Raw genomic sequence first — 13,879 nt, forward strand, 5'->3', positions numbered from 1 at the left:
ACAAGGTGAGGGCCCAGAGCTGGCCCCCTGTGACATTCCTGAGTGCCATCCCAGCCAGCAGTGCATCCATGTGCGACATTAATTAACGTGTGACGTTAATTAACGAGTGACACACTTGGCTGTGGGACAGGCACTGCCCCTCCTGGGGCTGTTGGAGGGCAGTGCAGATGCTCAGGGATGCTGATTTAGAGGTTCAACCCCAGCAGTTCTCATTTTCTGCCTTGTGACCTGTTGCCTTTGGCCTCTTGGCAGGGTCTCTCCACCATTTCATCACACCCTGAAGCAACCAAACCATCTCCTTTGCTCCAGTCCAGAGCTGGACTACAAAGTTCCTTTCCTGGCAGCAGCACCAAATTTGCTTTTTTTCTGAGATGAAATTCGGTTTCCTGACTCTTTTGCAATGCTGGGCTCAGCTGCTGTGGCTGGCACATCTCACACACCCTCTCCACAACCTGCTGGGGCTGATTTTCAGAGCTTTGCCTTTCCTGGTTGGAAAAGGCTTTGCAAAAGCCTAGAGCAGGATTCCTGTGGGCCTGTTACACTTTGATGGAGCAATTTGTGAAGAAAACCTTACTCTGAGCAAAAATCACATCTCCTTCTTCTGCTTTCACAGCCAGATTTGCATCACCAGCTGTCCTTTTACAGCCAGCCCTCAGCAGGATCCCTGCAGCCCCAGGTCTGAGCAGGCTGATCCAATGGATTTTCAGAAATCCAGCATTTTCTGAGCATTAATCAATTTAACCATGTGCAGGCCAAGCTTTGTGTCAGGAAATCCTGATATTGCCCTGATGTGCCTGGTCTAATCCTTAAGAAAAATACAACCATTAGCTGATTTTGCGCAGAATTTTTGCCTTTTTGAGCTGTCCAGCTTACCAGGAGGTGATCCCAGGGTACAAACCAACCCAAGCCAACCTCCTTGGCCAAGAGAAGGAGGCAGTGGCTGCAGAGCAGCTCTGCCAGTCCTGAGAGCCCAGGCATGGACAAACAACCACCCTCAGTGGTAAATCAGGGCAATAAACAGTAAATAATCACAAAACAAAGGGCAGGAGAGAAACAGCAACCAGCTGAGGGCTCCTCAGTGCTGTTGCACAACGCTCCTTCCTCCTGCACATCCACACCAGCCACAGGACATTTTGTGCTCCTGGGGCTGTCCAGAGTTGACCAACACCATGGGAGCAGAGCAAACCACGGCTGGAGGAAGGGGCTTTGCCCCCATCCTTGCAAGAGCAGCAGAAACTTGTTGCGTGCGCAGATAAGAACAGAGATCTTCGTGATTCATCCCCTCCCCAGTGATCATCCTGGAGCAGAGCCAGACTTTTGATCAAAATCACCTCAAAAGCAAGAATTATTTTTTTTTTTACCTTTTTTTCTCCTTAGCAGGAAGCTTGCTGCTAAAAATAAAGCAGGTGGGGTGAGGAGAGAGGGGTTATTTTTTTACTAACTACTAAAAATTTCAAATGTTGCACTGAATTGTTCACTAATTCCCCTGGAGTCAGCAGCTCACAGGTCCCCCCAGGTTTCCGTGCTCTGCTCCCACTGCAGCTGACTCCTGCAAATCATTGTGGCCATCACCTCCCTCAGGTCCCAGACCAAGATTTTGGTCCTCAATCCAAGATTCTGGTCCTCAATCCAAGATTCTGGTCCTCAATCCAAGATTTTGGTCCTCAATCCAAGATTTTATATTCTGGCCACCCTTGGGTTGTTTTTCCCAAAGGTGATGGAACCACAGAATGATTCTGGAAGGGACTTTGAATTTCATCTCCTTCCAGCCATGATGTGTGAATCCATCTCACCTTCCCCAGCACAAAATTGAATTCCTTCCTGCTGCTTTTCCCATCCTTACCTGCTCCCAGAGCCCCCAGAATTCCAGCACCTCTCCTCTTCCCTCTCTGCTGCTCTCCAGCCAATTTATTTACAGCTCCCTGTCAGCAGATCTGCCCCAAAATTCACATTTCAAACCTAAAAGCACCAAAAACATGGCCCCGTGTGAGTAAGTCTGTTCTCACCCCCACCCACACTGCCCCAGCTATTCCTTTTAGCACCAACAGCTTCACAGAAAACAGCCCCGGGTTTCATCCACCCAGGCACTGAAAGCGGTGACAGAAAGAGAGAGCCTGGGGCCAAAACCCCTCCAGAGGGACAGTTCTGCTGGGCAGGGAGGGACAGGGGACTGTGGAGGGGGTGACACCGTGGGCAGCCTTCTTCTCCAGGGGCTGGGATGTTCAGGAAAGCCTGGGAAGCTCCAGAATCGTCCTGGACCATCCTGGAAGCTCCGGAGACACCATGGGAAGCTTCAGAGCCCCCATAGGAAACTCCAGGACCATCCTGGGAAGCTTCAGGACCACCCTGAGAGACTCCAGGACCACCATGGGAAGCTCCAGTACCATCCTGGATGCTTCAGAGACACCATGGGAAATTCCAGGACCATCCTAGGAAGTTTCAGGACCATCCCGAGAAGCTTCATGGTGACCCTGGGAACCTCCAGAACCATCCTGAGAAGCTCCAGGTCCATCCTGGGAAGCTCCAGGACAATCCTGGAAGCTCCAGGACCATCATGGGAAGCTCCAGGACCACCATGGGAAGCTCCAGGACCACCTTGGAAGCTCCAGAACCATCATGGGAAGCTCCAGAACCACCCTGGGAAACTTCAGAGTCACCATGGGAAGTTCCAGGACCATCCTAGGAAGCTTCAGGACCATCCTGAGAAGTTTCATGGTGACCCTGGGAAGCTCCAGGACCACCATGGGAAGCTCCAGAACCACCCTGGGAAGCTTCATGACCACCATGGGAAGGTCCAGGACCACCACAGGAAGCTCCAGGACCATCCTGGAAGCTTCAACACCACCCTGGGAAGTTCCAGCACCATCCTGGATGCTTCAGGACCATCCTGAGAAGCCTCATGGCCAGCTCCAGGATCATCCTGAGAAGCTTCAGAGCCATCAGAGGAAGCTCCAGGACCATCCTGGAAGCTTCAGGACCACTATGGGAAACTTAATGACCACCATGGAAAGCTCCAGGACCATCTTGGGAAGCTCCAAGACCATCCTGGGAAGCTTCAGACCCACCCTGGAAGCTTCAGAGCCACCCTTGGAAGCTCCAGGACCATCCTGGGAAGCTTCAGAGCCATGATGGGAAGGTCCAGGACCATCATGAGAAGCTCCAGAACCACCCTGGGAAACTTCAGAGCCACCATGGGAAGCTCCAGGACCACCCTGGGAAGCTTCATGACCACCATGGGAAGATCCAGGACCATCCTGGAGACCTGCTCTCCACTGCTGGCTTCAATCCAGTGCCCAGCTGAGGGGAATGGAGAGGGAAATGAGCCCCGCTCTGCTCTTCCCTGCCCAAACACACACAGAAAACATTTCAAGCCACGCATCTTCCCACCGGGGTTGACATTTGTGTCAGTGAGCGCCGTAATTTCCAAAACAGGATCTCTGTAACACAAGAAACCCAAACCTCACCCCATCCGAGGCAAGCTGGGGGTTCCCTGCCAGGATTTGCGTTTGTTTAGAGAATCTTTTTTTGGTTTGGCTTTTTTTTTTTTTCCCCAAAACGTGGAACCTGCGCAAGCCTGGAGACCTCGGGGGATGGAAACTGCTGCCGGTGCTTCACACCCTTCACACCTCTGCGTGCTGAGTCTGACACCTCTGGGGCTGCAGCAGCCACGGGGAGCAGCAGCAGGACCCGAGCACAGCCCGGGCAGGGCCAGGGACCAGCTCCCGGCTGGGCAGCCCGAGGGATTGGAATGTTCACCGGTGTGAAAAATGGGTATTGGAATATTTACCAATGTGAAAAATGCGGTATTGGAATATTTAAGTATTGGAATATTTACCAATGTGAAAAATCGGTATTGGAATATTTACCGGTATTGGAATATTTACCAATGTGAAAAATGCGGTATTGGAATATTTAAGTATTGGAATATTTACCAATGTGAAAAATCGGTATTGGAATATTTACCGGTATTGGAATATTTACCAATGTGAAAAAATGCAATATTGGAATATTTACCAATGTGAAAAGTGCTGTATTTGAATATTCACAGTATTGGAATATTTACCAATGTGAAAAACGCGGTATTGGGATATTTTCCAATGTGAAAAATGGGTATTGGAATATTTACCAGTATTGGAATATTTACCAATGTGAAAAATGCGGTATTGGAATATTTAGCAATGTGAAAAATGCAGTATTGGAATATTTATAGTATTGGAATATTTACTGTATTGGAATATTTACTGTATTGGAATATTTACCAATGTGAAAAATACGTATTTTATGATTGGTTTTTCACAAATATTCAAATTAATATTATATGTGTTGTGTTAGAGAGTAATGCTGTATTAATTCTCTTAAGTAGTGTGTTAAATGTATTGGAATATTTACCAATGGTAAATGGAGGTATTGGAATGTTTACCAATGTGAAAAATGTGTATTTTGTGATTGGGCTTTTTGCAAATATTCAAATGAATATTATATGTGTTGTGTTAGAAAGTGATGCTGTATTAATTCTCTTAAGTAGTGTGTTAAATATAGTTTTAGGTTATAACAAAATGTTAAAATAGAAACTGTGCTATGTAGGATACTTTTTTTCTAAAGAAAGGACTCACACTGAGATAGCAACCACAGGACGCCTGAATCTTTCAGAGAAAGAGAATTTATTGCTCCGTTATCAGGAGAAATGAACTTCTTTCTGTCTTGCTCGGGCAGGACGACGCCTTTAGGATTCAGAGGAAGAAGCTGACACTGCCCAGACAGAATCCTGTGTTTGAATGGAATTTATGCATCATGGATGAGGTGTTTGAATATGCAGCAGGCTGTTGCTTTTAAGGGTTAATCCTCTGTTAACGTGGGGCCTTTTTCGGGCTTGTGCTGCCCAGAGTGCTGGTGCAGTTTCAGTGTAGATGTAGTGTAATAGAGTATAGAATAATACAGTATAATAAAGTAATTAATTAATTAGCCTTCTGATATCATGGAGTCAGATGCATCATTTCTTTCCAGATGTTTTACAATAAGCCCCTTCCTCGTCTCCTGCAGCAGCGGCAGCTCCCGCAGCCCTGACACTGGTGGCGACAGCGGGGACAGGGCACAGCCCCAGCGGGGACAGCGGGGACCGGGCACAGCCCCAGCGGGGACCGGGCACAGCCCCAGCGGCCCCGACTCCGGGCGGGCACGGTGTCTGTCTGTCTGTCTGTCTGTCTGTCCCCTGCCGGCACCCGGCCATGGCATCCGCGGCCCCGTGTGCCACAGCATCACCCATAGCATCATCCACAGCATCCACACCATCACCCACACCATCACCCACACCATCCCACAGCATCCACACCATCCCAAAGCACCCCACAGCACCCCTCATCATCCTACATCAACCCACATCACCCCACACCATCCCACACTGTCCCAAAGCACCCCACACCATCATCCACAGCACCCCACAGCATCATCTCATAAAATTCCATAGCACCCCACACCATCCCATAGTACCCCATAGCATCCCACAGCATCCACAGCACCCCACAGCATCATCCCACAGCATCATCCTATACAATCCCAAAGCACCCCACCCCATCCCACATCATCCCACATCTTCATCCACAGCATCCCACACTATCCCAAAGCATCCCATATCACCCACAGCACCCACATCACCCCACAGCGTCCACAGCACCCACAGCACCCCATACCCTCCCAAAGCATCCTACATCACCCCATATCATCATCCACATCATCCACAGCACCCCTCATCATCCTCCATCAACCCACATCCCCCCACACCCTCCCAAAGCACCCCACATCACCCCATAGCACCCCACCCCATTCCACATCACCCCACAGCCCCAGCCCAGGGGTGACACGTGCTGTGCAGCTGTCCCCGAGCAAAGGGCTGTTGTGTCCCCAGAGAACATCCAGGGGAGCTCAGTCTTTCTGGTGGAAAAAAGAGCAATTTTAGGGCACAGGGAGAGCAGCTGGAGCACTAGGGGGGTTCTTCACAGCCACACAAGCAACAGGAGAGACTGGGTGACTCTTTAAGTGTCTTTAATCCAAAGGACTGAAGAGCAGACTGGGAAGATTAGTATAAGCCAACAGACAAAAACAATTAAAAAAAATTAAAAAAAAAAAAGGGGGGGGGATAAAAACCAGTTTTCAAAACAAATTAAAATTCCATACAGTGTCTAAAAAGATCACCTAAAAACTAAACCTTAAAAAATCGTTTTTCCCCATTCAAACACATGTAACGAAGTGAAACATCGTGACAAAATAATAATAATAATAATCATCATCATCATCGTCGTCATCATCATCATCCATGGACTAAAGACTTCAGAGCAGCTGCAGGAGCCACACTGGGGGGGCTGCAGCACCCCCATTCCCAGCCAGGGGAGGGGTCAGTGCTGCCAAGCTGGCTCCAGCTGTGCCACCCCCAGCCCTGCCCTGGCACCCGCTGTCCCCAGGGACCCCCCCATGCTGGGCACAGGGTGAGGGGGGCACACATCCCTGCAGAGCTGGGGGGACAGCAGAGCCCCCCCTGAGGTCAGAGCTGCATCCCAGGCCACGCAGGGGCAGCCAGAGCAGCTGCAGGCCCACGGACAGACACACACCCCGCACGGACAGACAGACAGCGCTGCCAGGTAAACCCCCAGGGAGGGCTGGGGCGCTGCTTTGTGGCTCCTGTGCTTGATTTGGGACCCCCCCCAGGGCAGCAGGACACGGGGGAGAGCAGCTCTCCTTCCCTGGAGCCTGTCTCTAACCAGCATCCACACAGGGAACACACTGTCTGGGTTTCAGCTCTACAGTAGTTTTTAAAAAATATTTATATGTAATATACCCTAAAAAGGTCACCACAGGAGTTTCCATGTCTTTGGAAGGAAGGAGGAGGAAAAGAAAAAAAAAATATATATATATAAATCAAAACTGTTTCACAAAAGAAAAATAAAAATCCAATTATTGGCGGCGTTCACCTACAGGACAAAAAAAAATCCCTGGGTGCAGGTGTGGATCTGAGGGGGAGGATCTCACCACCTGCTCCAGAAAGGTCAGAAACACAGGTGAGTAGCTAAAAATAACTAGTCTGGTATAAATGTCTGAATTCCATGCGCTCGATAGAACAGTCTGTTTCTTTTTGTCTTTTTTTTTCCTTAAAAAATATATATATATATATATTTATAGTTATTGCTTTCTGGAGGGCTGGTGGGCAGGGCCCTCAGTGGGGCAGCGTGGTGGGCTCGGGGGGGTTGGCTTTCTTCCTCCTCTTCATCAGCAGAGGGTTCGAGGAATCCTCGATTTTCTTGATCTTGATTTGTTCGTAGTCCACTCTCATGGTGGCCAGGGCACTGGTCATCTCCTCCTGTGGGCAGGGGACACAGGGCCATCAGCAAAGCCCCCCAGGGTGAAATAGGGGTCTCCTCAAGCCAGGTCTCTAAGCTCTTGGAGATCTATTTCACACCCAAGGTAGCTCAGCTACCTTAGAAGGCAAAAAATCAGCAGGATGGCTTCTGTGGTAGTGTTGGAAACAAAAAAGTTTTCATAAAAGGCAAAATAACAAAGCTTTTTACAAAGGAAAACCGAGCAAGGTGCAAGAAGTTCTTGCTCCTGGTAAAACACCTTGTCGCAGACATCTTTTAGGAAAAATCCTTTCCTTAGGAAATTTCCTCCTGAGAAGCTGAGAAGCCTCAGGTACAAAATGTAACCAATGGTTATCTGCTGCTGTGGAATGCAACAGGTGGATCTGTGATTGGTCTCATGTGGTTGTTTCTAATTAATGGCCAATCACAGTCAGCTGGCTCAGACTCGCTGCCCAAGCCACAAGCTTTTGTTATCATTCTTTTCCTATTCTATTCTTAGCTAGGCTGATGAAATCCTTTCTTCTATTCTTTTAGTATAGTTTTAATATAATATATATCATAAAATAATAAATCAGCCTTCTGAAACATGGAGTCAGATCTTCATCTCTTCCCTCATCCTGGGACCCCTGTGAACACGGTCACAACACCTCACAAAAGCCATTAGTTTCTTGGTTCTCTTGTTTCTCTAGTAAATTGCTCATGTAAAACTTTTTGGTTTCTGTCCAACTGGCCATCCTCAAGTTTGAGGTGAAGTCCCCCAGGTCCTATGAGGTGTATTTTCACCTTACTGAGGAGAGAAACTTCTGGGCTTTTTTCCTTTTTGAGGAGACAAAGGATAGTTTTGTCACTCTGTCAACAAGGGGCACATTCCTATACCAGGGTCCCCAGAGCAGCTGGGAATAAACAGCTGGGAATAAAATAAAAAATAAAGCAAGGCCTGAGTGTCCCAATGCCAAATTTTCCAGCTCCCTCCCAAGCACAGATCAGCCCTAGAGCCAGCACGCCCACACCAAACTGGAATTGTGGGATTGTTCAGGCTGGAAAAGCTCTCCAGGGTGATTGAGGCCAAGCATGCTCTGCCCTGTGAGGGTGGGGATGGCCTGGGATGGCATTCCCAGAGCAGCTGTGGCTCCCCCATCCCTGGCAGTGCCAAGGCCAGGCTGGCTTGGAGCAGCCTGGGACAGTGGAAGGTGTCCCTGCCCTGGCTTTTGAGGTCCCTTCCAACCTAAACCATTCTAGGATTCCATGGTTAACCCAGTTCCACCACTACATCATGTCCCAAGTGCCACATTATACAGTTTTGGAACACTTCCAGGCACAGTGAACGAGCCTGGTCTGCAATACCCAGGAGAGGACATTCCCCAGATGACAGAGGGGTGCAGAGCTTTGCAGACAGGGACAGAGAGAGGTTTTACCTTCACATCCTCCCACAGGTCCTTCTCCTCCTTCAGCACACGGCTGGTGTGCAGCGGGGTCTGGGGCACCTGCATGGATTGCTGCCAGGAGAGGGGAGGAGCGTGAGCTGGGACCCACAGGCATCCATGCCATGGATCCCATCCCATCCCATTATCCCATCCCATCCCATCCCATCCCATTAACTCATGCCATGGATCCCATCCCATCCCATCCCATGGATGCCATCCCATCCCATCCCATCCTATCCCATCCTATCCCATCCCATGGATCCCATCCCGTCCCATCCCGTCCCATCCCATTAACCCATCCCATGGATCCCATCCCATCCTAAGCCCATGGATCCTATCCCATCCCATCCCATCCCATCCCATCCCATCCCATCCCATCCCATCCCATTACATCCCATGGATCCCATGATCCCATCCCATCCCATGATCCCATCCATCCCATCCCATGATCCCATGATCCCATCCCATGATCCCATCCCATCCTATGCATCCCATCCCATCCCATCCCATCCCATCCCATCCCATCCCATCCCATCCCATCCCATCCCAATATCCCATTATCCCATTATCCCATCCCATGATTCCATCCATCCCATCCCATGATCCCATGATCCCATCCCATCTCACCATGATCCAGGGGTGGTTCATGAACTCCGTTATCGTCATGCGCTGGGTCGGGTCTGTCTTCAGCAGGTTTCGGATCAGCTGCTTCACTGCAGGGGTTGGGGCAGCGTCAGGGGCCAGCAGCTGCTGAGGGGCTCTCCTGAGCTCCAGCCCCAGCCCCAAAACCCCTGAGTGCCCTCCTGTGTGCCCTCCTGTGTGCCCTCCTGTGCCACACACCTGACCCTGCACAAGCCCTTCAGCACAAGCCTCTCCAGCAGAGGTGCAGCTGCTGAGAGGTGACCCCTGACCCAGCCAGGGGTCTGAGCTCCTCCCAGCCCTCAGAAGGAGACCTCAGCCTGGGGACAGGCCCCACAGGGACCACGTTTACCTTCCTCTGACACCTCGGACCACTCGGGGTTGGGGAACTCGTACTGGCCCATTCGGATCCTCTTCTTCATGCCAGGAGAGATGGCCAGCCCGTGGTTGGAGTAGAAGGGGGGGTACCCGCACAGCCTGCACCAGGAGGGGGAACAGAGTCAATGTGCCACCCCAAAAACCTCGCCAGGAGCACAGGGCAGTGCCAGGAGCAGGAGCTGAGCCCGGCAGGAGGGACAGGAACCCTCAAGACTTACAGAATATACATGATGACACCCAGGGACCACATGTCACAGGACTTGTCGTACTTCTCTGGGCCCAGCACTTCTGGGGCTGGCAAAAACAGAAAGAAAATCCTAAATGTGAGTGTCGGCACCAGGTGAGAGGGCTCTGACACCCCATGGAGACACCAAGAGCCACTGTGGGAAGCACTGCCTGGAGCAGTCCCCAGCTCCCTGCTGCAGGCTCCAGGCTGGATGCAGAGGTGAGGGGCTGCATCTCCATCCATCCCAACCATCCTACCCCCGATGTTCCTGCACTCACCCACGTAGTAGGGCGTGTAGCAGGGTGTGGCCAGCGAGTTGTGCGTGGTGGTTTCCTTGGCGAAGCCGAAGTCGGTGAGTTTCAGCACGGCGTTGGGCCTCTTGGAGGTGTACAGGAGGTTCTCCGGCTGGGAACACGCAGGGGACAAGGAGTGAGCTATCAAAGAGGGTGACCCCAACACCCAACACAGCTTTCCTGGGGAATATTCCTCCTGAGGTATCCAGGATACTGCTCCATAGGGTTAAACCTGTGCCTTGGCTTAGGAATGTGCTGAGCTCTGCTGTTGAACCCGGTCTGTGATCGTGTTCACAGGGGTCTTAGGATGAGGGAAGAGACAAGGATCTGCCTCCATGCTTCAGAATGCTGGATTTATTATTTTATGATATATATTACATTAAAATTATACTAGAAGAATAGAAGAAAGGATTTCATCAGAAGGCTAGCTAAGAATAGAAAAAGAAGGAATGATAACAAAGGCTTGTGTCTCGGACAGAGAGTCTGAGCCAGCAGACTGTGATTGGCCATTAATTAGAAACAACTAACATGGGCTAATCACAGATCTACTTGTTGCATTCCACAGCAGCAGATAACCATTGTTTACATTTTGTTCCTGAGGCCTCTCAGCTTCTCAGGAGAAAAAATCCTAAGGAAAGGATTTTTCATAAAAGATGTCTGCGACACCGGTCCTCTCGGACCCACCTTGGGTCACAACAGGAAATCAGGGATATGGGATTGAGAGGAACAGTGGATTTGTCTTTACAAACAAGCTGTGGGGCTGCTGGTAGATAAAAACTCTGGAGCAGCTCTGCCCCTTGGAGCAGAGTGAGCAGGGGGATGTGGACACACACCCCCGCCCTGCAGGAAACAGCAGGTTTGGCTATTTTACCTAGATTTAGACAGAAAAGGTAAAAGAAAGAGGTACCCAGATTGTCCATAACTCTTTGTTCTTATTGTCTCATATTGAACTAAATCCTAATTGTCCAAATTTTTATTACTCTGATTATATTACTATTTTTCTAACCATTTTATTACTATTAAACTTTTAAAATTCTAAAAGCGATTGGCGTTTTTCACACTATACTAAAAAGATACCACACTAAAGAGATACTACAGAAAAACCCATGACTGTCTCCAGACAGTCACAACACAGCTTTTTTCTAATAGTCAATCAGTCTAAACAGGTATTTTTTTCTAATCAGTCAATCAGTCTAAACACCCTTCTTCCTCAGTAAACAATCCCCATAACACATTCCACACGTGCTAAACAACAGCAGCAGCAAGCAGAGATAAGAATTGTTTTCCTCTCACTGCCTTCCCCAGGAAAAATCCTGGGAGAGAGAATTATTATCTGTGTTCAGAGAATGTGAATGCCACACGGAGCAGCAGGGCTGGGCCCTGGCACTGCCAGGGGGGCTCAGGGTGGTACCTTCACGTCCCGGTGCGCGATGTTGATCGAGTGCAGGTACTGGATGGCTTCCCCAATGCTCTTCATGATCTCCGAAGCCTCTGAAGCAGCAAAGAAACCACCAGAAGCCTTCAGAAGCAAGTTAAAAGGGCACTGCTCCCTGGGGAGCTCTACAAACCAGCAGCCAAAGAACCTGGCTGAGGTCAAAGGGGTTTGCTCTGCTTGAAGTCCCCCTGTCCGTGGGGTCTGTGCCACTCCCCCCACCCCTGGGAAAGGAGCCTGCAGCTCCCAGAAACTCCAGGGGAAGGGATGGGGCAGAGTCCAGCCCCTGGCCCTCACACCAAGGAGGGGCTTGCACTGTTTAGGACACCTAAGCAGCAAGGAATGCAGCTGGGAAAGGTTTCCCCTTAGGATGGGAAGTCAAGGGGGCAACGGGCTCAGAGTTTGGGTTGTGTGGTTGCTTTTCCTGGCCAGAGGAGTAGAGGGAATGAGATTAATGAGACCTATGAGAACCACAGCCCATGGACTTAATTTTTTGAGGGAGGTGGGTGTTCCTGACAGGAGTGGGATGGACAGAGTGTGGGAGCAGCTGAGAAAATACTCCCCAACCCTATTCTCAAGCAAACATGAAAAGCAGGGCGCCTTGCACCCACATCCCTCATTCCCTGAGTGCAGAACTCTGCTGGGGATCCAGAAGAGTCCCTGAGGGGATGGAGGGGATGAAAGGCCAGGGTGTTACACTGAGGGGATGGAGGGGATGAAATGCCAGCAGGGTGTTACACTGAGGGGATGGAGAGGATGAAAGGCCAGGGTGTCACACTGAGGGGATGGAGGGGATGAAAGGCCAGGGTGTTACACTGAGGGGATGGAGGGGATGAAAGGCCAGGGTGTTACACTGAGGGGATGGAGGGGATGAAAGGCCAGGGTGTTACACTGAGGGGATGGAGAGGATGAAAGGCCAGGGTGTTACACTGAGGGCATGGAGGGGACTCAAAGGCCAGGGTGTTACACTGAGGGGATGGAGGGGATGAAATGCCAGCAGGGTGTTACACTGAGGGCATGGAGGGATGAAATGCCAGCAGGGTGTTACACTGAGGGGATGGAGGGATGAAATGCCAGCAGGGTGTTACACTGAGGGGATGGAGGGGATGAAATGCCAGCAGGGTGTTACACCGAGGGGATGGAGGGGACTGAAAGGCCAGGGTGTTACACTGAGGGGATGGAGAGGATGAAAGGCCAGGGTGTCACACTGAGGGGATGGAGGGGATGAAATGCCAGGGTGTTACACTGAGGGGATGGAGGGGACTGAAAGGCCAGGGTGTTACACTGAGGGGATGGAGGGGATGAAAGGCCAGGGTGTTACACTGAGGGGATGGAGGGGATGAAATGCCAGCAGGGTGTTACACTGAGGGCATGGAGGGATGAAATGCCAGCAGGGTGTTACACTGAGGGGATGGAGGGGATGAAAGGCCAGCAGGGTGTTACACTGAGGGGATGGAGGGATGAAATGCCAGCAGGGTGTTACACTGAGGGGATGGAGGGATGAAATGCCAGCAGGGTGTTACACTGAGGGGATGGAGGGGACTGAAAGGCCAGGGTGTTACACTGAGGGGATGGAGAGGATGAAAGGCCAGGGTGTCACACTGAGGGGATGGAGGGGACTGAAAGGCCAGGGTGTTACACTGAGGGGATGGAGGGATGAAATGCCAGCAGGGTGTTACACTGAGGGGATGGAGGGGACTGAAAGGCCAGGGTGTTACACTGAGGGGATGGAGGGGACTGAAAGGCCAGGGTGTTACACTGAGGGGATGGAGAGGATGAAAGGCCAGGGTGTCACACTGAGGGGATGGAGGGATGAAATGCCAGCAGGGTGTTACACTGAGGGGATGGAGGGGACTGAAAGGCCAGGGTGTTACACTGAGGGGATGGAGAGGATGAAAGGCCAGGGTGTCACACTGAGGGGATGGAGGGGATGAAATGCCAGGGTGTTACACTGAGGGGATGGAGGGATGAAATGCCAGCAGGGTGTTACACTGAGGGGATGGAGGGGACTCAAAGGCCAGGGTGTTACACTGAGGGGATGGAGGGATGAAATGCCAGCAGGATGTTACACTGAGGGCATGGAGGGATGAAATGCCAGGGTGTTACACTGAGGGGATGGAGGGATGAAATGCCAGCAGGGT

At 50.8% G+C, this 13,879-nt stretch overlaps 1 protein-coding gene across 1 annotated transcript in view; it reads right to left on the reverse strand.

Annotated features, from left to right (window-relative positions):
- Positions 1–6,028: 6,028 nt before the first annotated feature.
- MAPKAPK2 (MAPK activated protein kinase 2) overlaps positions 6,029–13,879 on the reverse strand; it is a 37,882-nt gene continuing 30,031 nt past the window's right edge. The window contains exons 4-10 of the mRNA XM_030965930.1: positions 11,718–11,797; positions 10,292–10,418; positions 10,006–10,081; positions 9,762–9,886; positions 9,398–9,483; positions 8,762–8,842; positions 6,029–7,348 (exon numbers count right to left, since the gene is read on the reverse strand). Of these exons, the coding sequence (XP_030821790.1) occupies positions 7,205–7,348; positions 8,762–8,842; positions 9,398–9,483; positions 9,762–9,886; positions 10,006–10,081; positions 10,292–10,418; positions 11,718–11,797 (719 nt within the window). The 3' untranslated portion in view covers positions 6,029–7,204. The remainder of the gene's footprint in view (positions 7,349–8,761; positions 8,843–9,397; positions 9,484–9,761; positions 9,887–10,005; positions 10,082–10,291; positions 10,419–11,717; positions 11,798–13,879) is intronic.

This window comes from Camarhynchus parvulus, chromosome 26 (assembly GCF_901933205.1).
Source record: "Camarhynchus parvulus chromosome 26, STF_HiC, whole genome shotgun sequence".
NCBI classification, from domain to species: domain Eukaryota; kingdom Metazoa; phylum Chordata; class Aves; order Passeriformes; family Thraupidae; genus Camarhynchus; species Camarhynchus parvulus.